The sequence below is a fragment of the Leguminivora glycinivorella genome, chromosome 26, assembly GCF_023078275.1.
Source record: "Leguminivora glycinivorella isolate SPB_JAAS2020 chromosome 26, LegGlyc_1.1, whole genome shotgun sequence".
Taxonomy (NCBI): Eukaryota; Metazoa; Arthropoda; class Insecta; order Lepidoptera; family Tortricidae; genus Leguminivora; species Leguminivora glycinivorella.
Genome location: NC_062996.1, coordinates 1728480 through 1756325, shown reverse-complemented (window position 1 = coordinate 1756325; position 27846 = coordinate 1728480). Strand labels below are relative to the sequence as shown.

Sequence of the window (27846 nt, the reverse complement as noted above, 5' to 3'; positions counted from 1 at the left end):
GTAGATATTGAAATGAAATGTATTTATAAATAAAATAGGTGAATAGAAGATGAAATATTCAATGTGATGGAGTCGATAAACCAGTGCCACTGCTGCCTGCAGCGGCCTTCGGCGAAAGATTTGATGACACCGTATACTCATCTCGGAATAACGGAAATATATTCGCACATGATCGAAGAATGTTTTGTGATTAAAGTAAGTAATAATATTAATATATTAAAGACCATTTATTTACATGAAAAATTATCCGAGTTTAACAAAAGTGGCCCGACTTTGGGTCTTGGAAAAAAATTCTCAAAAAAATATTTTTTTCGTGTTTTTTTTATAGTGCTTTTAAACAAGTTTAAAGAATTTATTAAAATAAGCACATTTTATGGAATTAATGGATGAAGATTTATGAACAACCTAGACTCTTTTAGAAGGTAGAGCTGTCAAATTCAGCCATAGGATTATTAAGGTTTAATTCAGATTTTTAGATAATTATAATTGTTGCTGTTTTTAGCTGTTTTAGCGATAAGACTGCCTGTTGTTACCTACCACGTTGTATCTGTTCTGAATTATGTTTGTTTTTCTTCTGTAGTGTGCAATAAAGTATTTTATTATTATTATTAATTTTATCTCCTTTATTCATCTTTTGTCTTAAGTTAGGCTGTTTGAATATATAAGTAAAATACAAAAACACATAAAAAACAAAGACAATATTACATACAAATCAATATAAAAAAAACATATAAACACATTTGACGGCGGGTCTGGCTCAGTCGGTAGTGACCCTGCCTGCTAAGCCCTGGGTTTGAATCCCGGTAAGGGCATTTATTTGTGTGATGAGCACAGATATTTGTTCCTGAGTCATGGATGTTTTCTATGTATGTATGTTTTCTATGTGTATGTATGTGTTTATCTATTTAAGTATGTATATCGTCGCTTAGCACCCATAGTACAAGCTTTGCTTAGTTTGGGGCTAAGTTGATCTGTGTAAGGTGTCCCCAATATTTATTTTTTATTTTACATTATAAAAAACCTAACCTAGGGTGCCGCCAGCAGCGGGCAGCCCAAACTGCCTGTGGTTAGGGCTGCAGAGAGAGGAACCGCCGGACTATCCGCGCTGTGTCCAAGATTACCGCCTTCTGCATCTGACCCTCCAACAACCTAGCGAGAGTCTCTCAAGATGTTGGCCGAAACCCTTTGCTATGAGACCATTCGATCTTATTTTTATAACGCTTGCAGCTACCATCATGTGATACAGGCAAGAGTGGTATCTGCACGGTGTGTCTTGCTCGCCTGCGGGAGGCGTGTTTCTTCAAGATGCAAGTTCAGCACAGCCAGGCTGAATTGCAGGGCCGGTTACAATTTTTAGAGGGAAAATTGACCGTCAAAGGTAATTTTTAAGTATATAGACGTTAAACACTTTCGTGAGAAATTTGAGATATATATAAGTAATTATGTTAGTAGCGATTAGCCAGGTCTGCACAGAGTGAGGAACGCCGCGAGGGAATGTGCTCACACCGGCATACGTCCAAGTGGACGTGCCTTGGCTGAGGCAGGTTGCTCGGCTGAGCATAAAGCTAGGAACATATTACGCGGACGTCCGCCATCGCGCGACTGCGTGAGCGTCAGAATGGCGGGTGTACATCAAGCAATCCTGGTGTGGTATACGTCAGGAGTAAGTGCTAGCAATGTGCTAATTAGCTAGAACTGGAAGTACACCCGCCAACCTGACGTCAGAATGGCGGGTGTCATTAATTTCTTAAATATCTCTGGAGTTCAAAGAGCACATTGCTCGAATTTTGGCGCACATTTGGCACATTGCTAGCACTAACTCCTGACGTTTACCACACCAGGATTGCTTGATGTACACCCGCCATTCTGACGCTCACGCGACTGCGGACGTGGATCTAGACAATGAATATACACTTAACCGTGCAAACTATCGGTCGTCGGTCGTGGACGTGGCGTTGAGCGCACGGACGTCCGATCTAAATCTGGCTCGCTGGATGTTTTGGTAAGCCAAAGCCACGTTCCGAAGACCGTGCACACTGATAGGTCGCGGTTACGCGACCGCGGACGGCCGCGTAGTATGTTCCTAGCTTAACCAGGGGCGGCTCACTCCGCGATTCTATCGCCGCGCTACAAGTACATGCTGGCGGCCGCGAGTTCGCGGCCTAATCAGGGGTTGCGCGCTTTCTCACGGAACGCACGTTCGCACTTTCTATTGTTCCTTTACGTCGCGAGTTTTTTTAAGGTTCATTATGTGATGTCCGCGTATGGAATGGCTAATAATGCTCAGTTAAATAGACATCACGAATAAAATAAATACCATAGGATTCTTACACAGATCTACTATTGATTAAGTCACACGGAAAAGTTCAATAAGGCTTGTCATGTTGGAACTTAAACAAAAATATATAAATACTGTATATATACATACAAAGTACCCAAGACTTGAATATAATAGTATAACATTTTATCTCAGTATTAATTCGTTTTAATCCGTAGGTAACCCTATCGTCAGTCGCTGCGCACGTGCGGCTCGTTTCTTTGTAAGAATTAAGTAGGCATTTAAAAAGGCGGCATTTCGTAAACATCAAAGCAGTGAGCCTTCTGTACTTGTACTATTATATATTCTGTGGCTTAACCCGCGCACTGCCTCGTCCTTGCACGTCTACAAAGCATGCATGCCTCCCTCTATGTCGACTTTTTTCGAGTCACATGGAGACTCATCATCAGGCATGACTGCTTGCGGCGGCTTAGTGGTGGGCGTCTAGCTCTTAACTTACATTTTTTTTTCTATTTATAAGTTTTTATTTAAGTATTTTTTTTTAGTTTAATTGTATTCTGTTGTTGTTGTTGTTGCTGATCGTCCTAAGGTACCCCATAGGTGCATAGGGCCTCCACAAGATCCTTCCACACCTTTCTATCTTGAGCCACCGCCTTGAACTCAGTCCGAACTCCCGCAACTCGTTCTCTACGCTCCGCCTCCAGGTGTGTACGGGGCGTTTGCGGGCTCGCTTTCCTCCTTGAGGCCGCCACTCAAACGCGAATTCTGTAGTGTGACACAAGCACTAATAATGACAATGAGGAGGCACACTGATATTTTATCCCGCCAGGCGCTGTGCAAGTGCCTAGGCATGTCACTGTCATTCATATGTGTGAGAGAGAAAAGACATACATCTTCTCGCTCTCACATATGAAATTCTTTATATGTGCAAAGGACTAATAGGGTGGCGCCATCTGTCATAACCTTTGAGTGTGCCTCTTTGAGTTGGAATACTTTGTAATGTTTTTAGACATTTTAATAGTGTAAAATGTGTTATTTTTAGATGAGAAAGCCATAAATGAATCAGATTTACTATCTGACGATGGCGCGTTCAGCAAACCTTTATGTAAGTATTAAAAACATTATTTTATTTATTTTTGAGCTCAACGAGGGTGTGGTGTGCTGATGACGGGAGTACTTACGGAACTGACTTATTCCGTCTATTGTCCTTTGAGTCGTCGCCAACCCAAACCCTCCTTGGAACTTGTGCACTCCTTTTTACTGTGTATTTAACACAGCAAAAGGGAATGTACAAGTTTCTAATGGGGTGGCAACGCGCATGTGACACTGAGTTGCAGGCGTCCATAGGTTACGGTGACCGCTTTCCATCAGGCGGGCCGTACGCTTGTTGGCCACCGACGTAGTATAAAAAAAAAACTGTGCCAGCACTATTAGTAGGGAAGCATAAGAGGCTACTCAAGTGTGTCAAATTTATTTATTTAATCTTTATTGCACAAAAGAAAAATCTTGCAGTAGAAAAAGGCGGACTTAATGCTTTAAAGCATTCTCAACCAGTTAACCTTGAGGATAAGTAGAGAGATTGTGCTCGGTGCTACAGCAATTTCAGTAGTAAAATCAAAACAAAGAAACTCACTCTTAAAAACAAATTAAATTATATTCTATGAAAATATTAGTTTCATTTGCAAATTATTGAGCTGGTAAAGTCATTCTGTGGTTATGAAGCATTTTTAATTGTAATTGTGATGTTTCAGTGTCCTTGCCCGGAGATCATAAAGTAAACACGGCGCCTCTGTCCCCGCGCGCTATGCAGAAGCTCTCGCTAGGATGCTTTGTGAAGCTGGAGCGCCTTCGCGACTCAACGCGCGTGAGCCAGCCGCGCCGCGTGACGTCACACTGCGAGAGCCAGCCGTGCCCCGTGACGTCACACCGCGAGAGCCAGCCGTGCCCCGTGACGTCACACCGCGAGAGCCAGCCGTGCCCCGTGACGTCACACCGTGAGAGCCAGTCGTGCCCCGTGACGTCACACCTTGAGCCAAGCCCCGTGATATCATACTTCGAGTGCACCTCCACCAGTGTGCAGCACAAGCCCGCTCACACACACACACAAGCCTACACACACGACACCCGCCCTGCACACATAGCAGACGACTCTAGTTTAATAAAAAATGATTATAAGGATAACGATGTGAAGGATGAGGTACTTGATGAGTCGTGTAAGTATTATGCTGTGTAGTTAAACATTTCCTATTTTTTATTTTATTTTTTATTGATTTTCATAGAGCATTCATCATCCTCCTTGCATTATCCCGGCATTTACCTCGATTATTAGAATTAGTCCGGTTGCCTCACGATGTTTTCCTTCACCGAAAAGCGACTGGCAAATATCAAATGACATGTCGCACATAAATTCCGAAAAACTCACTGGAAACGCTAGGCTTTTTTGATTTCCATAGAGCATTGTTTATCTAAAATGGTTCCTCCTAAAATTTAGGTTATTAATCAAATCAATAACATCCAAGGTAGGGTTTGCTCCCGGGAAATACCGGTACCGAAAGTACCGGGAATTCCCGGGATTTTTGACCAAGCAAAGAACCGGGAAATCAACTTGAAAAATCCCGGTACTTTCGGTACTTTCGGGAAATATGTCTTAGTGACATTTTTGCTACAAAATTTATTTATTTCTATTTATATTATTTAAACAGTTAAAAAATAGGCGTAGGTACAGGAACACGCGCTTAATCACTATTTAATAGCGTTTGTCAGGCAACCTGGCAGCCGTAGCCACCGCGATACCCTAACTAGCCCCACTAGCCAGTTCAGTAGTCGAGTTTTGTATTTTTGGTGAATGTTTGTTATATTAATTTGTGTATTTATTTTTTCTCTCTCAATCTCAATTGACTCATTTCTCTGCATGTTATAAAACTGTGTTCGCGAATTTTGCGATAGACTCTAAAACTACTAAAGGGATATTTATGCGTTTTTCACCTATATATGAATAGAGTGATTCATGAGGAATGTTTAAGGTTTTCTTATTATAAATTGATTATTAAAACATGACTGTGTGTATATTTGTGCTAAAAGTCGGTAAAAATCAGGCTGCTTAAGAGCTTCAATCAAAAACCCGGCCCGTACTATCGACTTATAAGAAAATAATGTATGGTGGAATTGTCGCTCTGATACATAAATGCAGGTCTAGAAAAAAAGTCGGCAATGGCTTATGTCTAACTTTTAATGATAACTGCTATAAACTCGCTTAACTTTTAAAAAATGTTTACATATATTGTGATATTACGGTATTCCACAGAAATTTCCAGAAAATGACTAATTTTCTCGAGAACGTTCCCTCTGACTAGCAAAAAAATAGTGCACCATTTCAAATGTTTTGTTTCCTTTAGTTTACATTATTTGATTCAAATTACATGTTTGGGGAATTTTGTGAGGTTTTACTGCCGGTCTATAATCAATTAATATTTCTTTAATAGTATTTGTCTTATTTCTTTTACTAAGCGATTAAACTTCTCCCAGTAATGGCAGATCGCTTAATCGGAGCAATGTATTGCAACGGTAACCATTGGTGCCTATGGTTGCCAGATAGTCTGGTTTAGGCAGAATTCTTCACGATTTTTTGTTGTTGTTGCACAGTATAATCTCACTATGAAAATTACTACGAAATAAAAAAAGGCAGATAAAATAATACGCCGAGCTAATCCGGTGCAGTTCGGTTATGGTAATATAATAATAAAAGACGGAAAATGCAAAAAAATATGTTGTTTTATTTGAAAAAGCGAATTATTAGACCAGTCCCGAAAGTACCGAAAATCCCGGGAAATCCCGGTTCCATATTGCTTCGGTACCGAAAATCCCGGTTCTTTAAAACAGTACCGGTACTGCAATCCCTAATCCAAGGTAATGGTTACTATCCACCCACGTTTCGGTGTCGGCATAAATTTCTTTCATTTTTTGCATTTGCATTTTCGCGAAAAAATAAATTCAAAAACTTTTTTTCGAAAATAAGTAAATTTAATGTTTTTCCTATTCAGAATCACGAGCCCTTTCGATCCTAGTAGGTAAAAAAAACGTTTTCATTTAGCAAAGTAATATTTTCGTTTAGGCCACGTTTAGTCGAATAACGTTTCACATTTTATACATTGTTAAAATATTTTCGAATGAATGACTTACGTATCGCTGTTGTAAAAAAATTACACACTTATAAACATTTTTTTTCTTACATACATAAATACATAGAATCACGCCTGTAGCCCATAAAGGGAGGTAGAGCACATGAACTTCTAAGTTTCAGTGCCACTCTTGGCAAAAAGGGTTAAAAGAAATCCAGATTGTGACATTGCAGTGACAGTGCCACAATTTAACCCATATCCCACAGTCGACTTCCACGAAACCCAATGTATAATGTGAAATTATTTTCGTTGCGGTAATAATTTACATACCTATACTGACAACATTATGTTCTTTAAGAAATTTGGTGAGTTGAAAACAACAATACATAATTTACAAAAATGAATCCTTAGAATCAGAACATGATGATTGATATAAATAAGTAAACGAAATAAATATGAATTACTCTTACTAACGATCTAACAACTAGATTTTCGAATCCGCAGAACACTTTGTACGCAAGCTCCAGGCTCCAGCCAATTCACAAAAAAAAAAACAAATGATCACTCGACCTTTCTCAGTCTTTCGACCAATTTTGTGTCGGCCAATTTTTACAATTACTAAATGATTGTAAATCGGCGTATTAAATTTCTGCCTACCGATTCCGTTTACGAACGAATATTATGCGACATGAGAATCTTCCAATCGTTATTCGGCCAAAACAGACGTCGGCGAATCGTTGTCGGCGTACTGAAAATCGGCGTATTTTATTTCGGAATATCAATCGGGCACCCTACAGCGGTTACAAAGTGGAAAGTATGCAAAATAATAGAACATTTTGGGACCATTTTTTTGTATGTTGTTGTTTGTCCTAAATCGAAAGGGCTCGTGATTTTGAGTAGGAAAAACATAAAAGTTACCTACCTAATTTTTTTTTGTGATTGTCCTAAAATGCCCTTCTATCAAAATTATAACACAATCTTATTACGGTTTTTTATTTCAGACGTGGAATCATCTTTTAAAAAGGAGCCTGATGACGACTTGGAAGAGGATCAGGTGCTTGATACGCCGTGTAAGTATCTTATTTTTTAAATATCTAATACCTTTAAACGAGCAATTCATGTATATTTATTTATATATACCGACGATCTCGGAAACCGCTCTAACGATTTCGCTGAAATTTGTTATGTGGGGGTTTTCGGGGGTGAAAAATCGATCTAACTTATCCTTAGGTCCCGGAAAACGCAAATTTTCGAGTTTTCACGCGTCAAAGACTAGATGGCGACACAGGTCAAGGCTAACACGAATAGAAAAATACTCTCTTTGAGCTTTTGTGGCGAAATGCGCGCCATCTCGTGTGGAGTAGTTGTGTTGTTAAGACTGAGAATTCTTTCGCTCGATGTAGGTACTTGTTTAATGATGAACTAATTGAGCGGACTGTAATTTAATAAAATATCTTTAAGACGAAATTGACAAAGATAACTCGAAATTTTAGAGATTTAAACAAACACTTACTGGGGAAAAAACAGTGCATATGTCACATACCTTTTAGCATGAGGTTCCAGTGGGTTGGTTTCAGCTCGCTTACCATCAGCCTTGGTATGCAAGGCGCACGTGCGGGCCCGGCTTACCGTCTCCTCGAGCCCAGAACTGTTCTTGGAGCAGAGCTTTCTTCCTGTCCACTTTGATAATGTGACTAGCACTGAGTTTAAACTTAATTTAACGATAATTGTTGGGAAAATGTGACTTTAACTATTTAATTAGCAATAAATGGCAATTTTAATGCAGCGACGCGTTCGCAAGTTAGATCGAGAGCGAAAAGAATGTGAGGTAATGGCTACCGGAAATGATTAGTGCCGGGCTAAACACACCGGAAGCTAAAGACAAAATAGTGTTGTTTCTTTAAAAAACCGATATTCATACGAAAGTTGAACATACCGCTCACCTAAATATGCAATATTTACTCTACAAATAGTGCTAGAGTTCGACAAACTACTTAAAAACTATAATGTTAAACTAAGTGATAATACTAGAACGACGAAAGTTAATTTGAAAGTGGTAAAGGACACAGCTTCACAACTGGTCTTCTGTACTGACCAGTAGCAGTTTGAATTGTGACCACTCTACAGACACCGTCAACTCCGGGATGTAGAGCAACGATGCGCCCAAGGGGCCATTTTAAAGGGCTTGTCTGTTCGTTAATCAACAAGACCAAGGAACCCACGACAATGTTTGTATTTACTTTATTCCATTTAGTCCTCTGTTGTAGAGTATGGACGTACTCAGCGTGCCATCTACGCCAGAAGTCTTGATGCATTTTCTGTATCATTTTCCAACGATTACAGACACTTACTTTTTTATCTACAAGATTTTTCTCTGGGACAATCGACAACGGTTCCAGAGTTAAAAAATGGCCTGGAGTTAAGGCTGAGAGATCACTAGGATCCGAGCTAAGAGGTGTCAATGGACGAGAGTTGAGCATAGACTCAATCTGAGTCAGAATTGTATAAAATTCCTCGAAGGTTAACCTTTGATTACCTACAACCCGTGCGAGGTGAGTCTTAACCGAGCGTATCCCGGCTTCAGCTAATCCGTTAAAATGAGGCGTACCCGGAGGGTTAAACGAGAATTTAATTTCTTGGGCATCAGCAGCACCTTTCATGAGTGAACCAAGATAGTTACTAGCGCCCACAAAATTCCTACCCTGGTCAGAGACAATGTTACTGCATCGACCACGACGAGCGACAAACCGTTTAAGAACACAGAGGAAAGCTTCTGTCGACAACTCTGAAGCAAGCTCTATGTGAATGGCTTTGGTACTAGTACATACAAAAACACAGATGTAACCTTTGTACGTTTTCGCACCACGGCCACGACCGAAAGCGATATCAAATGGTCCTCCATAATCAATGGCGACACTCGAAAAAGGTTTAATTTGCGAGACGCGAAAAGTAGGCAAATTTCCCATAAGCGGCGGAGATGCCGCAGAGGGATTGGCACGAAAGCATTTCACGCAGCCTCCAATCACTGCCTGAATTGCTCGCTTTGGCGACAAAATCCAAAACGTTTGCGCAAGTAAATTTTGTAAAGTTTGGGCACCTGGATGTAAAAATCTTTTATGATATTCGTCAATTATTAAAATAGTGAGTCGGTGGGAGCGAGGCAATAAAATGGGATGTTTGACAGAAAATTTAATAGGAGAATTTGCCAAGCGACCGCCCACCCTGACAATACCCTGACTGTCAATGAATAATGAAAGCTTGCGCAAACCCTTTGGCAATGCGTTCAAACGATCCTCCCTTAATTGATTGATCTCTACACTGAACGAAGTGAGCTGCACATGTTTTACTAAAAACATGAGAGCTGCAGTGGTTTCAGCTGACTGTAGAGATCCGACAACTTTTCCATCCTTAGCTGACCGTAAAAAACGGAAACAGTAGGCTAACACACGCTTTAATGTGAAAAGCGAGGAGAACCTGCTAAGGACTTCATCAATTAAGTTAGGATCGGCCGTCACGAGCAAGCTACAAATACGTTGTTCCTCTACAATACAGTCATTGCTTGGATCGTGCAAAGGTGAGCAAGGCCAATCCTTCTCTTCCTTTACCAACCACGACGGACCCTTCCACCAAATATCACACTCTACCAAATCTTCAGGCAGTAACCCCCTGGATCCTGCATCAGCAGGATTGTGGTGTGTACTGACGTGACGCCAGCGATCAGGAGCAACAAGATCCTGGATATGGCTCACACGATTTGCAACAAATGTTTTCCAGCGTGAAGGGCACGACTTGATCCAAGCTAACGTTACGGTCGAATCTGACCATGCAAATATTTCCTGAACAACATAGAGAGGTTTTAATGCCTCTTGTGTTGACTGCATCAGGTCTGCCAACAACACGGCAGCCTGCAGTTCCAATCGAGGAATTGATAATTTACGCAGAGGCGCAACCTTACTTTTGGCACAGCAAAGCTCTACAAAAGTAGAGCCTTGTGTGTCATCGACACGACAGAAGACGACAGCAGCGTAACCACGCTCCGACGCATCACAAAATCCATGCAATTGTAATGAAACAAACGAATGGATGATGCGACGGGGAATAACGACAGATTTCAACGACGGAAGTTGATCGGTAAATTTCATCCATTCTGATGTGATTGCTTCTGGAACATCATCGTCCCATTGCACCCCAGATGACCACAAGACCTGCATTAAATATTTAGCGTGAAACGTGACAGGACATAAGAATCCTAGCGGGTCATATATGCGCGCTATATTCGATAAAATAGTACGTTTAGTACATTTCTGATCACGTGGTGTTGCAACCTCAAATTGGAACGAATCTGTTTGTGGACGCCATAACAATCCCAATATTTTAAGGGACAAATCCGAAAGTTCATCAAAATGTTTAAAATCACTCGAATACAACTCAGAAGATGGAAGGTCAACGATAAAACCTTTATGGTTGGAGGTCCATTTTCTCAAATGGAACCCACCCGACGACAAAATTTCAGATAAATCTGATCTAATTTTTAAAGCTTGCTCAATAGAGTCAGCGCCTGTCACGACATCATCAACATAAATGTCTCTCCCAAGCACTTGTGACCCTTCAGGATAGGAGTCAGCAGTCTCCTCCGCTATCTGTGCTATTGTGCGCAAAGCTTGATACGGAGCCGATTTCACACCATAAGTTACCGTCCGCAAACGATAGTCTTTAACTGGGCCGTCAGTCGAAGGTCGCCACAATATCCGCTGATACTCAGCGTCCTCGTTTGGCACGAGGATTTGACGATACATGGCCTTTATGTCACCCGTAAAGACTATTTTATGCCATCGAAACCTAGTAAGGACATCAAAAATATTAGTTTGTAACTTAGGTCCAGCTAGTAGTGTATCATTAAGCGAAATCCCATTGCTGTCACGACAACTTGCGTCAAAAACGGCTCTCAGAGGTGTACTGACAGATTCGGGGCGCAAAATACCATGATGTGGGATGTAATTAACATTCCCGACACTAGAGACAGGCGGCGCAACCTGCTCCATATGACCACTGACCTCATACTCTTCCATAAAGGAGGCATAAGCTTTACGAAAATCCGCATGCTTTGTAAGCTTGCGTTCCAACGAAAAAAATCTCCGCATTGCAATTTCACGAGTGTGCGAAAAGGTAGGCTTGTTCGAAGGATCGACGAAAGGTAGAGGTACCTCGAACCGGCCTTCACTCGTGCGACAATAATTTGCACGGAAGTTATCTTCACATAGTTGATCCTCTTTCGACAAGATAGGTTTACTCGGACCACAAATATTTTCTAGTTCCCAGAACCTTTTAAGAGAATCATCCAACGACAGCGACAAGTTTGATTGTGAAGCATTCGACACGAAAAAACAATCTTTCCGACAATTAGTGAAAGATTGTGTACGAGAGGCATAACAGTCACCCATCAGAACCCATCCGAAAACAGTCTCCAAAGCCTTTGACTGCCCCTTCCGGCCCTCCTTCTTACCACTTAAAATGGAAGATGCAAATATCTCTGCATTTAAGAGTAAATCTATTGGGCCCGGCTTCGCAAAGTCAGGGTCAGCGAGAGGTAGACCTTGAATGTGATGCCATTCCGATGTATTGACTCTATAGTATGGTTGCTCCGGACAGATAACTGGAAGCACTGACGCTTGGAAGTCAAAATTAACCATTTCTGATCCAATAGGTTTAACAGAGCATGATAACATACCCTTAGGTGCAACTTCAGATAGTCCAATTCCAGTAATTGGCTCGCTAGTATCATCTACCTGTAAACCTAATCTTCGAGCACAGTCATGGGAAATAAAATTGACACCACTAGCACCGTCCAAAAGAGCACGAGCTATTTGATAATTGCCTGAACTATCCCGAACAGCTACCCGAGCAGTAGCAAATAAAACTAATCCATTACTTTGGACCGACGTCAAAGTCACTTTGCTATTTAAACCGCTCACCGTTGGCTGAGGTGCTGGTTCAGCCTCTGGCGAAGCCGGTTCCCTTTTCCAAAGTGTAATAAAGTGTTGTGGGAACAACCGCATATACTGCACCGACAATCTGATTGACATTGTTTGACTTTATGAGTTTTGGAGAAACAACAAACACACAAGCCCTTGTTTTTCACCACCTTAAACCGCTCCGAAGTGTCTAAAACTTTAAATTTTTTACAATTCTCTAAGTTATGCAGTTCAGTACAGAAAACACATATATTTTGTTGTGTGGCAACTAGTGTTACCTTGCCTTTACCTTTAATGGCACTTGTTACGGGCTTAACCTCCGTTACTTCCAGAGCGCGGACTTGTTTTTCAACAAACTCTTGTAGCAATTCAAACTTTGGAATTTCATTGGAATTGAACTCGAGGAGGAAGGCCTCCCGAGTCGCCTTGTCCAATTTTCCCCACAACAGATGAAATAACATAAAGTTTTTATCGGGTAAGTCGAACCTTTCTAACACTTGTAATGTTTCTCTAAACACACGATGAACTTTTTCTAATTCAGTTGAAGACTTGGTCTTCACCTGTTCACAAAGTAAAATCTTTTCATAGTACCCAAAGGCAATTTGCCGTTTTCTATTGTAAAAATTGTTTAAAGCATTGTAAGCATCCATGTAACTGTTGTCCGAAATTGGGTAATTTTTAATCAAATCTAAAGCCTTACCTTGACACGATGTCATAAGATAATGCAGCTTTTCAATGTTCGAAATATTCCTTTTATGAATTAAGGAATCAAAGAGTTCCTTAAATGACAACCAATTGTGCAAGGAGCCATCAAATGGTTTCACAACAATTTTAGGTAACTTCGCTGAATTATTATCACTACTATCTTGTTTGTCAACAGTTTCATGTTTGCTTGTAATGACAGGCTCAGCTTTCCTTAACCTTGTCAAGATTGACTTTACTTTTTGTTCAAAATCGACAGTAACCGAGAACTCCGTATTTACATCCTTTGTTTTCTTCATTATAGCCTTTTGGGCACGATGAAAGTCTTCAACTATTGGGTTTAAGTCGGCCGCGACATAACCCTCTAAATCTATACAATCAAAGATTAACTCTAACCGCATAACCGCGTAATTGCGTTCAACCCTATCCATGTCAACGTCTCTATTGCTCACATCAATGTCCGACATTTTTCACGTAATAATCACTGTTGATTTATCGAAAAAACGAGAACGAAAATATAAATAAACAGTTTACAATTCAATTCAATTTTTGTATTATGGCCTCCATCAAATTCTTGATGATTCTGCCAATGTCAAGGTTGGATAAGACAGTGCAAGTATATTTACTTATTTAACGGTAGACTTTCGTGTTCGGTACAATATCCATCCAACCCGTTGATCTAAAACAAACACAAACTACAACAAACACAAATACAACATACAAAGGTGTTTTTTTTTTTTTTTTTGCTAAAAGAATCGGGACATATTTTTATAGTATCCTATGTGTTCAAACATATAAGGAGGTATTGCAGGTATTATAATTTGATATTATTTTTTGTTAAAAAGTTGTTAAGAATTTTACATTGAGGAGAAAATACTAGTGTTAAAAGGAAATTAATATTTATAGGACGGCTCACATTGGTAGGGATTAAATTATACAGTGGACAAGAAATTTTAGGACATTCTAGTAGTAAATGTTCCACGGTGCCTTCAGCCAGGCCGCACTCGCAAATCGAGCTGTCTCTTATACGTAGTTTGGCCAAAAACACCGGGGAGCAGACATGCCCCAATCTTAATCTTGTAATTATTGACGTATTTATTTTTGGAAAGGCTCTATTCGCAAAAAACCATGGCTTTGGAGGAATATTTGGTTGAAGATTCCCATAATGTCGACCTTTGATCTGTCGCGACTGCTGCCAAATAGTGTTCCATTCCTCAGTCAACAAGGGTTTCACTGAGGCTCTAATATCTCGAGAGTAATGGTTTATGCCTACACTGACTCCCATCCGAATAGCGTCCTTGTTACTCAATTAAATTAACTTGTTGACTTTGACAATGACAGATGAGATGACAACCGAATTGTTGCCATACACCAAAGCATAGACTAAGACCGAACGAGATGAGCGGATTGAACGAACTGTCACACTGCTACCAACCTAACTAAATTCTACTATAAAAGTCACACTTCCGGTCAGCCATTAACCGAATCGAGAATTAAAAGTTTTACCCACCAATTTATTAGAAAAAATATTACGACACGACAAATTTGATATTTTACTAAAAATAGGTAACTTTTCAACGGATCCGGCCGAAGGAACAAATGTTTAATGATGAACTAATTGAGCGGACTGTAATTTAATAAAATATCTTTAAGACGAAATTGACAAAGATAACTCGAAATTTTAGAGATTTAAACAAACACTTACTGGGGAAAAAACAGTGCATATGTCACATACCTTTTAGCATGAGGTTCCAGTGGGTTGGTTTCAGCTCGCTTACCATCAGCCTTGGTATGCAAGGCGCACGTGCGGCCCGGCTTACCGTCTCCTCGAGCCCAGAACTGTTCTTGGAGCAGAGCTTTCTTCCTGTCCACTTTGATAATGTGACTAGCACTGAGTTTAAACTTAATTTAACGATAATTGTTGGGAAAATGTGACTTTAACTATTTAATTAGCAATAAATGGCAATTTTAATGCAGCGACGCGTTCGCAAGTTAGATCGAGAGCGAAAAGAATGTGAGGTAATGGCTACCGGAAATGATTAGTGCCGGGCTAAACACACCGGAAGCTAAAGACAAAATAGTGTTGTTTCTTTAAAAAACCGATATTCATACGAAAGTTGAACAGTACTATTTATTTTAGAACTAGATGGCGACACAGGCCAAGGATACGAAACAAAACCGAGCGAAGCTCGGTCGCCCAGATATTATTTATTTATAAATACCGACGATATCAGAAACCGCTCTAACGATTTCTCTGAAATTTGTTATGTGGGGGTTTTCGGGGGTGAAAAATCGAGCTAGCGTAGCCTTAGATACTGGAAAACGTGAATTTTCGAGTTTTCACGCGTTTTTATTTCGCGTTTTAAACGTAAAATATGGTTGTTAACTTCGCCGACCGCGCATCGGCTCCGCGTAGCTCAGTCGTACGAGGTCGGTTTAATGTTCGCAAGCAGATCTCAGGTGTCAGGGTTTCGAATCCCGGCCAGAAATTAAGTTTTTTTTTGTATTTATAAGTTTTTTTTATCTAAAACGTGATATAATATAATAGAACAGAGCGAAGCTCGGTTGCCCTGATATTTATTTATTTATATGTACCAGCGATCTTGGAAACCGCTCTAACGATTTCGCTGTAATTTGTGGGGATTGTCGGGGGTATAACATTTTTTTTTATGTTAATATTTATTTGATAGTAGTGGATGTTTTTATTTTTTCAAATGTTTATATATAGTTTAGCATAGTTTTCCTCAATTCAAATTGTCTTTTCTTTTATTGAATTATTATTTTGAAATTGGACATGTTGTAATTTAATGTTTTTTTATTTTATTTTATTGTAGTGCTTTCTGTTTGACATGTTTTGTTTGGTTTTGCTGTTGTGTGTATATGCTATTTATTTTAATTTGACAGTGCGCTTTATTTGTTATATTTTATACATTCGCAAGTAAATGGGTATGGCTGACTCTTTGTTAATTTCGTGTCCCCATTGCCCTAATTCATCAAAAACTTTTACAGAACATGGGCTCAAAGTTCATATAGGGAAGAAGCACAAAGAGTTGCGTCGTTCAGTGTCACCGCGACCCCTATCGGTGTCGCAGCACAATGCCCAGTCCGTGTCTCCTCGAACACAAACCGTCGATGCCAGCGCTTCGACTTCGGGTTTGGATGGCCTAGCTACCCTGAAGCAGTCAGTGCGAGTGTTATGGCATATTCCTAGGGGTGCGCGTAATCTGGCTGCGGGAAAAATGTGTGACCTTATAGACCGGTGTCTTGATACTAATGGTGCGTCTGATTGGTTTTCTTTGCTGTCATTCGCCTATTCTGCCTTTAAGACTCCTGATGCTGCGGGCGCTGGTAATTTGACAACTAAGGTCAAAAAACATATTGACTCTGTTTGTGCCTTTAGTTCTGCAGGTGATGGGGAGGCGGTCACAGAGATGGGGGGCCAGCCCTCTCTGGTTAAGACGGTCGAGTCCAAGGTTTTTGAAGGTGACCTCAGAGGCGCAGTTCGGGTGTTGATGTCGGACGATAGCGTGGCGCCTTCGGGTCCGGAGACACTTGCTTCTTTACGGTCAAAACACCCGTTCCCGACCAGGCCTCTCATTGCCGCAGGAGCCTGATAATTCTATTACTGCATATTCCGTGAAGCCGGAAGACGTAGCACACGCACTGAGCTCCTTTAGTAGCAGTTCAGCTGCCGGGCTGGACGGTATCCGGCCGGCACATTTGAAGGAACTCACTTCTGGTTCTGCGGGGGACAATGGTCTACGGCTCCTTGAAAGCTTAACTAAGCTGTGTAATTTTTTGCTTAGTGGCCAGCTAAATGTAGCCGTCTGTCCCTATATGTATGGTGGTTCGCTGTGTGCATTGTCCAAAAAGGATGGGGGTACAAGGCCAATTGCAATCGGCAGCACCGTTAGGCGATTGACGGCAAAGCTTGGGTGCCGTACGGTGAGAGAGGAGATGGCCTCTTATCTTCGGCCGTGTCAGTTGGGTTTTGGCATAAAAATGGGCTGCGAAGCAGCCATTCACGCAACCAGGGCTTTCTCAGCAGACCCCGACAACGTTGATAGCGTAATTATCAAGCTAGACATAAAAAATGCTTTTAATTCAATTGAGCGGGATGTTATGCTATCGGAAGTTAGGGATAGGGTGCCTTCTCTTTACCCTTTCCTCTTCCAAGTCTACTCGTCGCCTTCTTTCCTATGTTACAATGGTTCCCCTATCCTTTCACAGGTCGGTGCTCAGCAGGAGGATCCGCTCGGTCCGCTTGTGTTCAGTTTGAGAATACAGAAAGTGATTTCGGAGCTTCATTCTCCCTTGAACATATGGTATCTGGATGACGGTACTCTGGGAGGTGAACCTGAGGTCGTGAAGCAGGATCTGATTGCGCTCCTTCCACGCTTTCAACAATTGGGTCTGGAGGTAATCGCGGACAAGTGCGAGTTCTTCCCGTGTGGGTCCGTTTCCCGTGCTTCCTTCCCAGTTTTTAGGGTTCCGTAGTCAACTAGGAACCCTTATAGTTTCTCCATGTCTGTCTGTCCGTCCGTCCGTTCGTCCGTCCGTCCGTCCGTCCGTCCGTCCGTCCGTCCGTCCGTCCGTCCGTCCGCGGATAATCTCAGTAACCGTAAGCACTAGAAAACTGAAATTTGGTACTAATATGTATATCAATCACGCCAACAAAGTGCAAAAATAAAAAATGGAAAAATATATTTTATTAGGGTACCCCCCCTACATGTAAAGTGAGGGCTGATTTTTTTTTTCATTCCAACCCCAACGTGTGATATATTGTTGGATAGGTAGGTATTTAAAAATGAATAAGGGTTTATTAAGATCGTTTTTTGATAATATTAATATTTTCGGAAATAATCGCTCCTAAAGGAAAAAAAAGTGCGTCCCCCCCCCTCTAACTTTTGAACCATATGTTTAAAAAATTGGTAAAAATCACAAAAGTAGAACTTTATAAAGACTTTCTAGGAAAATTGTTTTGAACTTGATAGGTTCAGCCGTTTTTGAGAAAAATACCGAAAACTACGGAACCCTACACTGAGCGTGGCCCGACACGCGCTTGGCCGGTTTTTTAGTGACCTGCTTCCGGGTCTCAAGGAGGTGTCGGCTGGGACTTTTACTCTTTTGGGGTCCCCTATTTTTGAGGAGGCCATTCCCGATGCGTTTGAGGTGCGAAGGCAGCTTCTTTTATCCGCTAGAGGTAGATTGAAGAAGTTGTCGCACGTGGCCCTTGTCCTGCTTCGGATTTGCTTCGCGGTTCCCAAGCTGACGTACTTTTTGCGGACCGTTCCGGCTTGGCTTCGCCCTGAAGAACTGGACTCGTTTGACGTCGTCTTGAGGGAGGCTGTAGAGTCCTTGCTTAACGTCTCCCTTAATCCTGACCAATGGGACTTGGCGTCCTTGCCAATCCGGAGTGGTGGGCTGGGTATCCGGCGCGCGCGGGACGTGTGTCTTCCGGCGTTCTTGGCATCGGCGGGTGCGGTCGGAGGTCTGGTTTCCCAAATTTTGGCAAAGGATATTAGCAGCGTAACCATACCGTACTCTGCCGTTGCTTTGGAGGCTTGGACCACTCTTAATCCGGGTATGCCGGTGCCTGAAAGGCCGGAATCCCAACGATTATGGGACGATGTTGAGGTGAAGCGGATTTTTGAGGGCCTGTTGGGTCGATCTGTGGGTGTGGATAGGGCAAGGCTTCTTGCGGGGTCGAGACCGGAGTCTGGGGCGTGGTTGCAGGCGCTTCCTTCCCCTCATTTTGGCACGCTTCTCGACAATGATTCGTTGCGGGTGGCTGTTGCTCTTCGCTTGGGCTGCGATGTTTGTGTGCCCCATTTATGCATTTGCGGCATCATGGTGGAGAGCAATAGTCACCACGCTTTGAGTTGTTGTCGATGTGCTGGAAGGTTTCCTCGCCATCATGCCCTAAACAACATAATTCGAAGGGCGCTCGTCTCAGCAAATGTGCCTTGTGTGCTCGAGCCTCCGGGGCTTAGTCGGTCGGATGGCAAGAGGCCGGATGGATTGACCTTAGTGCCGTGGGAGAGAGGAAAGTGCCTGCTATGGGACGCCACATGCGTCAGCACTTTTGCTGCTTCCCATAATATGTCACTCGCACGGTGAATTTAGCGGGGCCAACTGCTGAGACGGCTGCTATTAAAAAACGCGAAAAATATTCGTGCTTGGGGGGTTACTTGTTTGTTCCACTCGCGGTGGAGACCACTGGGTGTTGGTGCTCGGAGGCTCGGGCCTTCTTTTTGGAGCTTGGGAGTCGGCTGAGGGAGAGGGGGCTCGATCCCCGCTCCGGGTCATTCCTGGTGCAGAGGTTATCGATCGCGGTCCAGCGCGGAAATGCAGCTAGCGTCTTGGGAACCTTTGCACCTGGAATGACTCGTGGTGGGTAGTTTGACTGAATAAAAAGGTATGGTATATGTATGAACATACACACTAGACTGTAAGCAAAACAACCTGTGGAAGAGCGGTGTTCTCTTAACACAAGTATCTAATATACTTAAAAAGAGGCACCAGCACAGAAATTGTAATCGATATTTTTGTTACTGAATAAAATATTTTTATTTATTTATTATTTATACTGATGATGCGGTAAAATGTGTTTGTTAAATATAATTTATTCTACCATTTTTAGTTTTAGGGTTATGTATTTAGGTTTTTAGATTTAATTAAGTTTTATTTTTAGGCTATATCTATTTGTACCTACCGTTTTTCTGTAATAATTGGGGGTATAATAATCAAATTCCTGACTATTTCCACCGGCCGTAACTTTTACCAGACGCCTTGAAAGTCTCTCTAACTTACCCTAATTTACCCAAGCTACGGCCGGCGGAAATGATGATTATCAATGCCTTGCATATATAAAATTCAGCCTTGAGAAATTTAAGGAAAGTTAGTGTTTAAAAAAAACCTTATATCAAAAATGGCCGACGGGCCGAACTATCTAATATTCCGACATTAAATATCGATACGAACTTTACATTATTCCAAAGTTTCTTTGAGAAAATGAGGAAGGTCTGGCGGCTTATGATCTAATTGTTTTTGTACGGCGTTGTCAGCAGCAGCAGTCGAGGTCCCGCCATGGCCGCTTGCCGCCCGTGTGACCCTGCCCCCGGCTAGCTTCACGAGCCTCGAGCACCGCGACTCACTACCCGCGCAGTCTGCGCCCGTCACCTCACACGATCACACTCCGTCTGTCGCGCTGCCTGACGCCACACAACACACACACCATCACACTCCGTCCACGCTGCCTGAAGCCACACAACACACACATCAGACTCAGTCCACGCTGCCTGACGCCACACAACACACACATCAGACTCAGTCCACGCTGCCTGACGCCACACAACACTCTCACACACAACTCTACACTCCGTCCACGCTGCCTCACGCCACACAACACACACTTCTTTACACTCTATCCACGCTGCCTGACGCCTCACAACACACACATCTCTACACTCCGTCGACGCTGCCTGACGCCACACAACACACACATCTCTACACTCCGTCCACGCTGCCTGACGCCACACAACACACACATCTCTACACTCCGTCCACGCTGCCTGACGCCACACACCACACACACCATCACACTCCGTCCACGCTGCCTGAAGCCACACAACACACACATCAGACTCAGTCCACGCTGCCTGACGCCACACAACACTCTCACACACAACTCTACACTCCGTCCACGCTGCCTCACGCCACACAACACACACTTCTTTACACTCTGTCCACGCTGCCTGACGCCTCACAACACACACATCTCTACACTCCGTCCACGCTGCCTGACGCCACACAACACACACATCTCTACACTCCGTCCACGCTGCCTGACGCCACACAACACACACACCATCACACTCCGTCCACGCTGCCTGAAGCCACCCAACACACACATCAGACTCAGTCCACGCTTCCTGACGCCACACAACACTCTCACACACAACTCTACACTCCGTCCACGCTGCCTCACGCCACTCAACACACACTTCTTTACACTCTGTCCACGCTGCCTGACGCCTCACAACACACACATCTCTACACTCCGTCGACGCTGCCTGACACCACACAACACACACATCTCTACACTCCGTCCACGCTGCCTGACGCCACACAACACACACACCATCACACTCCGTCCACACTGCCTGACGCCACACAACACACACATCACACTCCGTCCACGCTGCCTAATGCAACACAACACACACAACTCTACACTCCGGCCACACTGCCTGACGCCACACAACACACACACCATCACACTCCGTCCACGCTGCCTGACGCCACACAACACACACATCACACTCCGTCCACGCTGCCTGACGCCACACAACACACACATCTCTACACTCCGTCCACGCTGCCTGACGCCACACAACACACACATCTCTACACTCCGTCCACGCTGCCTGACGCCGCACAACACACACATCATCACACTCCGTCCACGCTGCCTGACGCCACACAACACACACATCTCTACACTCCGTCCACGCTGCCTGACGCCGCACAACACACTCGCACAGATAACCAGCAGACACATACTGACACAATGTATCCATGCAACATCTGTTCCCAAAACTTCTCGAACAAAACTCTGCTCAAACGGCATGAATCCACTCACAAGGAACAAACATACATTTGCGATACCTGTAATATGAAGTTCAGAGAAAAATCAATTTTGGTGAAACATATTTTTAACAAACATATTCTGAAGATATGTCACGTGTGTAATGTTTGCAACAAATCGTTTAAAGAATGGTCTGGATTAAGGCAGCATCGAAAAATTCACACTGGGAACAATGACAAACCATTCGAGTGTGACATATGTAATAAGAAATATCCACTTCTTGAATATTTAAAGAGACACATGGTGCTTCACAGTGGTGATAAAAGATATCAGTGCGAAGTATGTAAAAAACAGTTCAGATCTACTGCTTCATTGAGAATACACCAAAAAACACACACAGGAGATAAACCATTTAGCTGTGATTTATGCGGCAAACGTTTCATAACAAATCATTCGTTATCTCTACACAAAATAACTCACACGAAAGAGAAATTATATAAATGTGATGAATGTAATGATTTATTTAAACACTTTGGCAGTTTGAGAAGACACAAAAAACTTCATGCTCGAGGTAATAAATACAGATGCGAAGTTTGCCACGAGATGTTTTTACTAAAACATCTTTTAGCTAAACATAAAAAGAAACACATTGGAGAAAAACCTTACCGTTGTGAAATATGTAACAAGGGATTTGAAAAGAAAGTGTTTTTAAAAACCCATAAAATAACGCACACTGGAGATAAGTCATATGCTTGTGAACAGTGTGGTAAGAATTTTAAACGGAAAGGTAATATGGATCAACATAAAAAAAGTCACGCGGAGAAAACTCACTGTTGTAATAGATGTGGCAAGAAATTCACACACAAACATCAGTTGCTTGCTCATGAAAAAACCCACACTAAAGACAAAGCTTAAGAGGCTTCATTAATTTTTGACAAGTTTTGAGTTGAATCTTAAATTTGCACTACAGATGGAGTCATAATAAGTGATAAGATAAACGGCCATCGGCATTTTTTAGTCTTTTATCTAAATTCGTAATGATAAAAGTAAATACTTATTTTTTAATTATATTTTTTAAACAAGGTCTAAAAAAACACTTCATAATTTTAGTGGTTTTACATGTATGATATCGATATGTTTGAATTTAACTTTGAATTTTGTAAAAGTGCAAGAACGATTTTAATTTTAAACTAATTAAGGGAAAAGTTATGTCAAAAACCAGTTTTTCAGCCTAAATTGGTTCAACTTTAAAGTTGATGCCAAATATCAGAAACAATGAGCTGTGAAGTAATTATGGGACACTATTTGGTTAAAGAAGATGCTGTTAATATGATAGGCATTAGAAAAAATCCAAGATGGCGCCTGTAGGTAATGTATGGGATAACAGCTAGCCATACACGTACGGATTTGTCCGCCGGGCAAGGCTCGGATCTCGGATCTGATCCGCGGCTTGCCCGACGGACAAATCCGAGGCGGACATGCTTGCTATTAACTAAGGTGCTATCCGGGCACACACACGCGCGGGCAGCCGACGGATCTGCCCGGCCCGTGCCCGATCTGTTGTTTCGAGCACGGGTAGGGTTGCAAATAGAAAAAAAAACCAATGTTTTTTTTTTCAGAATTGTGAAAAAAACATGAATTAACCTAACCACAAAATTAAAATTTCGAAAATACCCCCGACCGCGACATAGTGGACCGACTTTCATGAAACATGGCTAAGAACACTCCCGACTAACTCAGCTTTCAAACAAAAAAACTAAATCGAAATCGTTCGGGAGCTACGGTGCCACAGACAGACACACACACAGACAGACAAACAGACAGACAGACAGACACGTCAAACTTACAACACCCCGTCGTTTTTGCGTCGGGGGTTAAAAAAAACCGAGCGCCGTGGTTTTTTTTCTAAATATGGTTTTTTTTTCAGATGAACAAATAATTCGACAATAACGGTTTTTAACCGACGCAAAAACGAAGGGGTGTTATAAGTTTGACGTGTCTGTCTCTCTCTGTTTGTCTGTCTGTGTGTCTGTCTATGGCATCGTAGCTCCCGAACAGATGAACCGATTTAGATTTTGATTTTTTTGTCTGAAAGCTGAGTTAGTCGGGAGTGTTCTTAGCCATGTTTCATGAAAATCGGTCCACTATGTCGCGGTCGGGGGTTTTTCCAAAATTTTAATAATTCGATTAACATTCAGTATACAAACGTTTATTGGGGAATGATCGATGCGGCGTGCAGCTGGAGAGGCGGTGGTGTTGCCAACAGTAAATAGTGATAACTACCAACTACAGATTTCGTAAATGTTACTTTTATAAGACCAGAAATTGAAAGTTATTGGATTAAATTCGTTTAATAGTTAACATTAATTCTAAAAAACCGTATGAAAGTATTAACTGCTTCGCAAATTTTGAGATTTCGTACATTAGAAAAAAAAACATACTCCAGAAAAAAAACTTTTTTTTTAAACGTTTTTTTTTCATGTTTTTTTTTCAAGCCAGAAGAAAACCGTTTTTTGCAACCCTCAGCGGATGGGTACCCGGCGGGCAAATCCGTACGTGTACAGTCAACCAATTGGAACCCTAGGCCACTGTAGAACTATGTCATAGTGACGTTATACACCGTGTTTCACTTAACACTAAAAACCTGAAAACAGTTTGTTCAGAATCGAGAGTAGAATCGATTGAGCTATATCTTGATGGGGGTAATATTTTTATTTAAATTAGTATTATTAGTTATTTTTTACGTGCCCATTCTATTGTACTCGTAATACAACATTGTGTATATCGCATTGCTAGAGGTTGTTTACCTTTTTTCAGTATTTAGGGGTATTAATACTGGCCGGTTACTTGGACGATTATTTTTTCCGCTACTAGTTTGACGTTGTTTGTCAGTTTAATCTTAATGTTTATCTTAAGTCATAACAAATTGAACTCGTACCTAATTACAACCTTGTCATTTTGAATATTGAGTTTATTTGCTTACTGCGATTACCTGTCCAATTTGAAGTTTATTGTGACAAAGCTTTAAAGTGTTTTACAGTGACATCTTAGCTGTCTATTGGTAAACCTTATGTCGTTGCAGTAACGTACACAAATAAATAGTCTTATGGTTTATGATGGTAGTTAGCAATTATTTCATTGAGTGTAGAGCTAAAAGTCAAGTAGAGCTGTACAGAAAATTAAAAATTCAATTTAAAAAAAAGTAACGATCAGATTAAAAGATGAATACTCTAGATGAGTTTAAAAAAATAAAAATCAGTTGGGGTGTCTGAGGTTTTGAGTGATACCGGAAACACCGTGTATAAATCAGATTGTAAGAAATCTCTTACTGCTTGTCATTTTGACATGGTTGTAGAGTGGCCTAGGGTTCCAATTGGTTGACTGTACCTATGGCTAGCTATCGGTCCTACATCCGATATCGGATAGGATAATGTGACTCACTAAGGGCAAGCTCTAGTGAAAAGGTTAAGCTTTTACATTATTAGGTTATTTTATTAATGAATTGTTTTTACCACTATTTTCTGCATTACTATCTGACCAATCAAAATATAGTGTAAGTAATTATGAAATCATGTTGACATCTCAAACTGCGTATTTGATAAATAAATGAGAATTAGTAAAAATTGGTTTTTAATCCATTAAACTACCAACTATAGTTAAGGTAGAGCGGGCCAAATCTGACTGGGGGACAATTGTAACTGACCCATTTTTCCATTATTACACTTGAGTTCCACAAGCATCCATTTAATATGCGTGTCATATACATATAACCAGACACTTGAATTAATAATGCAAACATTGTAAAACATGGAACAAAATTTACAAAATGGACCAGTTGCATTTGGCCCCCCAGTCGAAATTGTCCCGATGTACCTCAGTTTGAATTTTCTGAAATGATTTTTTTCTTTCGCCCTTAATTGTTAAACCCCATTCGTTCCATTAACTTTGCAGAAAATTATAATAGTCGCTGAATTGAGGAAATCAATAAGCAGAATGTAATAATCGAGGAGCAGCATGGCCTAAAAGATCTACAGTAGCACAGTATATTTGTAATAAAGAGTACTATCGTACAGTATGGCCACTCCCGCTCCCCGCTGAATGTGCCGCCCACCCCCTCTCGGTTACCGCCTGTCAAAAACGCGAACAGACGACCTGTCATATTTCACTCATACAAGCATAGTACGCGTTCACCTACACGAGCTTAGACTGTGCTAGGAACGCGCCTCTTTCAATATTTGATCGCCAGTGTCCGAGGTGCATGCGCGGATCCAGGGGGGTCATGGGGGTCATGACCCCCCTGGAGCCTAGGTTGGCCATACAAATAGACCACGTGACCCCCCTCTGGGGCCTGGGCCTTTACCACGTGACCCCCCCCCTAGGCACGAAGCTGGATCCGCGCTTGCCGAGGTGTGACAGTAGGGTGAAGCCACGTAGAAGTAACGTGAGTCACGACTTCATTGAGTGTTTATTTGAACTACAGCTGCAAATGAAAGGATCTATGCATATATAGAGAAAGTAACATTAGTAACACTTATTTAGAGATGATTATCACTTGAACTTGTATCGTCCGTAATTGTGGTTGTGACGACCGGTCTGGCTCAGTCGGTAGTGTGTGACCCTGCCTGCTAAGCCGCGGTCCTGGGTTCGAATCCCGGTAAGGGCATGTATTTGTGTGATGAGCACAGATATTACCCCTGATAGCTAGTAATTCTTTTTTCATACACTCAAAGAAATAGGTACGGGCTGAAAAACAGCGCTGTGCAGTCACTAGACTCGCGGCACAAGCTGAGTCTCGAGGCTATTGTCGCACCTAGTATTTAACTGTTCGTAGTTAGTTATTTTAGTCCTCAACGTTGTGATCATAGCTAGTATACAATATAGACATGATTGTACTGTATCATAGCGTAATAGCTTACTCTTAGGGCCGGTTGCTTCAAACCGTCTGTCACCGTTAAAGCGTTCGTTAAATTTTATTGTATGAGAAGTTCCATAGACATCTACTGCGTGACGATGATGTATCTGTCAAATGTGGTTGATGCAACTGGCCCTTAGTTGCATGATAGAAATAAATACTTAAGTAATTGTACCTTAAAATTATTTGCGACAATAAATGACTTTCTTTTTTTTTAATATTTTTTCCTGAGTCATGGATGTTTTCTATGTATATAAGTATGTTTTTATCTATTTAAGTATGTATATCGTCGCTTAGCACTCATAGTACAAGCTTTGCTTAGTTTGGGGCTAAGTTGATCTGTGTAAGGTGTCCCCAATTTTTTTTAATCGTTAATATATGAAACATGCCATAAACTCGTGACTCACGTTACTGTTGCCGCGAATTGACCCAGTAACTAATCATCTTCTGTGGTAGGACTGGTAGGGAACAAATCAAACTATTTTATTAAATATAGTGTATGATATCTATTTCAGTTTAAGGTACAGCGGGACAAATCTCGACTGGGGGACAATTGTAACTAAATTAATTTTTTCCATTATTATTATTACACTATGATGTTGAGTTCGACATGTATCCACTGAACACGCCTACCATATATAACCGGTGGACACCCTATTTAATAATGCAAACATTGTAAAACATGAAAAAATGGATCAGTTACATTTGTCCCCCAACAAATCAAAAATATTTAATAAAATAATTTGATTTGTTCCAGAGTTGTATAGAGGTAGATGACAGCACCATCTCTCTAGCTATACCGCAATCCTGTAAAGGATGCGTATAGGAGGTGCAAGCACACATTGCTGGCCCTTAGAGTTAGTCAAAGGCGCCTAGCTATATCAGAGATAACATACACTAGAGAAATTTCGTCGAGTACCACGGCGGGCGGGTGGTCTAGTGGTAAAGACGTTAACCGCGTAAGCTGAAGACCCGGATTCGATTCCCGGCTCGGCCACCAGTGGGCCTTGTCGTTTTTTCTGTCGTGTATGATATCTATTTCAGTTTGCACTACTAGAAATTTCATAACTCCCTTGGGAGAACGATTTTTCTGTAACTCACGCTCCTCCTGCGTGCAATAGCATATTTAGTATGCAAGTGTGGTGAAAAGGGTTTTTCTTCTGTATTTGGTGCAATATGATTGAAATGAATAAGCTAATAAATTTGAACGGTCTTTTATTTTAAAAATACCTATACACGGTACATTAGGAAACCGAACAATTGTAACCACTCAT

The 27846-nt window shown here is 41.6% G+C and overlaps 1 protein-coding gene across 1 annotated transcript; it reads left to right on the top strand.

Annotated features, from left to right (window-relative positions):
- Positions 1-66: 66 nt before the first annotated feature.
- Positions 67-22761, top strand: LOC125240075 (mucin-6-like). The gene is made up of 6 exons (XM_048147920.1): positions 67-195; positions 1228-1378; positions 3321-3383; positions 4030-4491; positions 7398-7466; positions 20138-22761. The coding sequence occupies exons 1-6, from the start codon at positions 67-69 to the stop codon at positions 22573-22575; spliced, it is 3312 nt and encodes a 1103-aa protein (XP_048003877.1). The 3' UTR covers positions 22576-22761.
- Positions 22762-27846: the final 5085 nt, after the last annotated feature.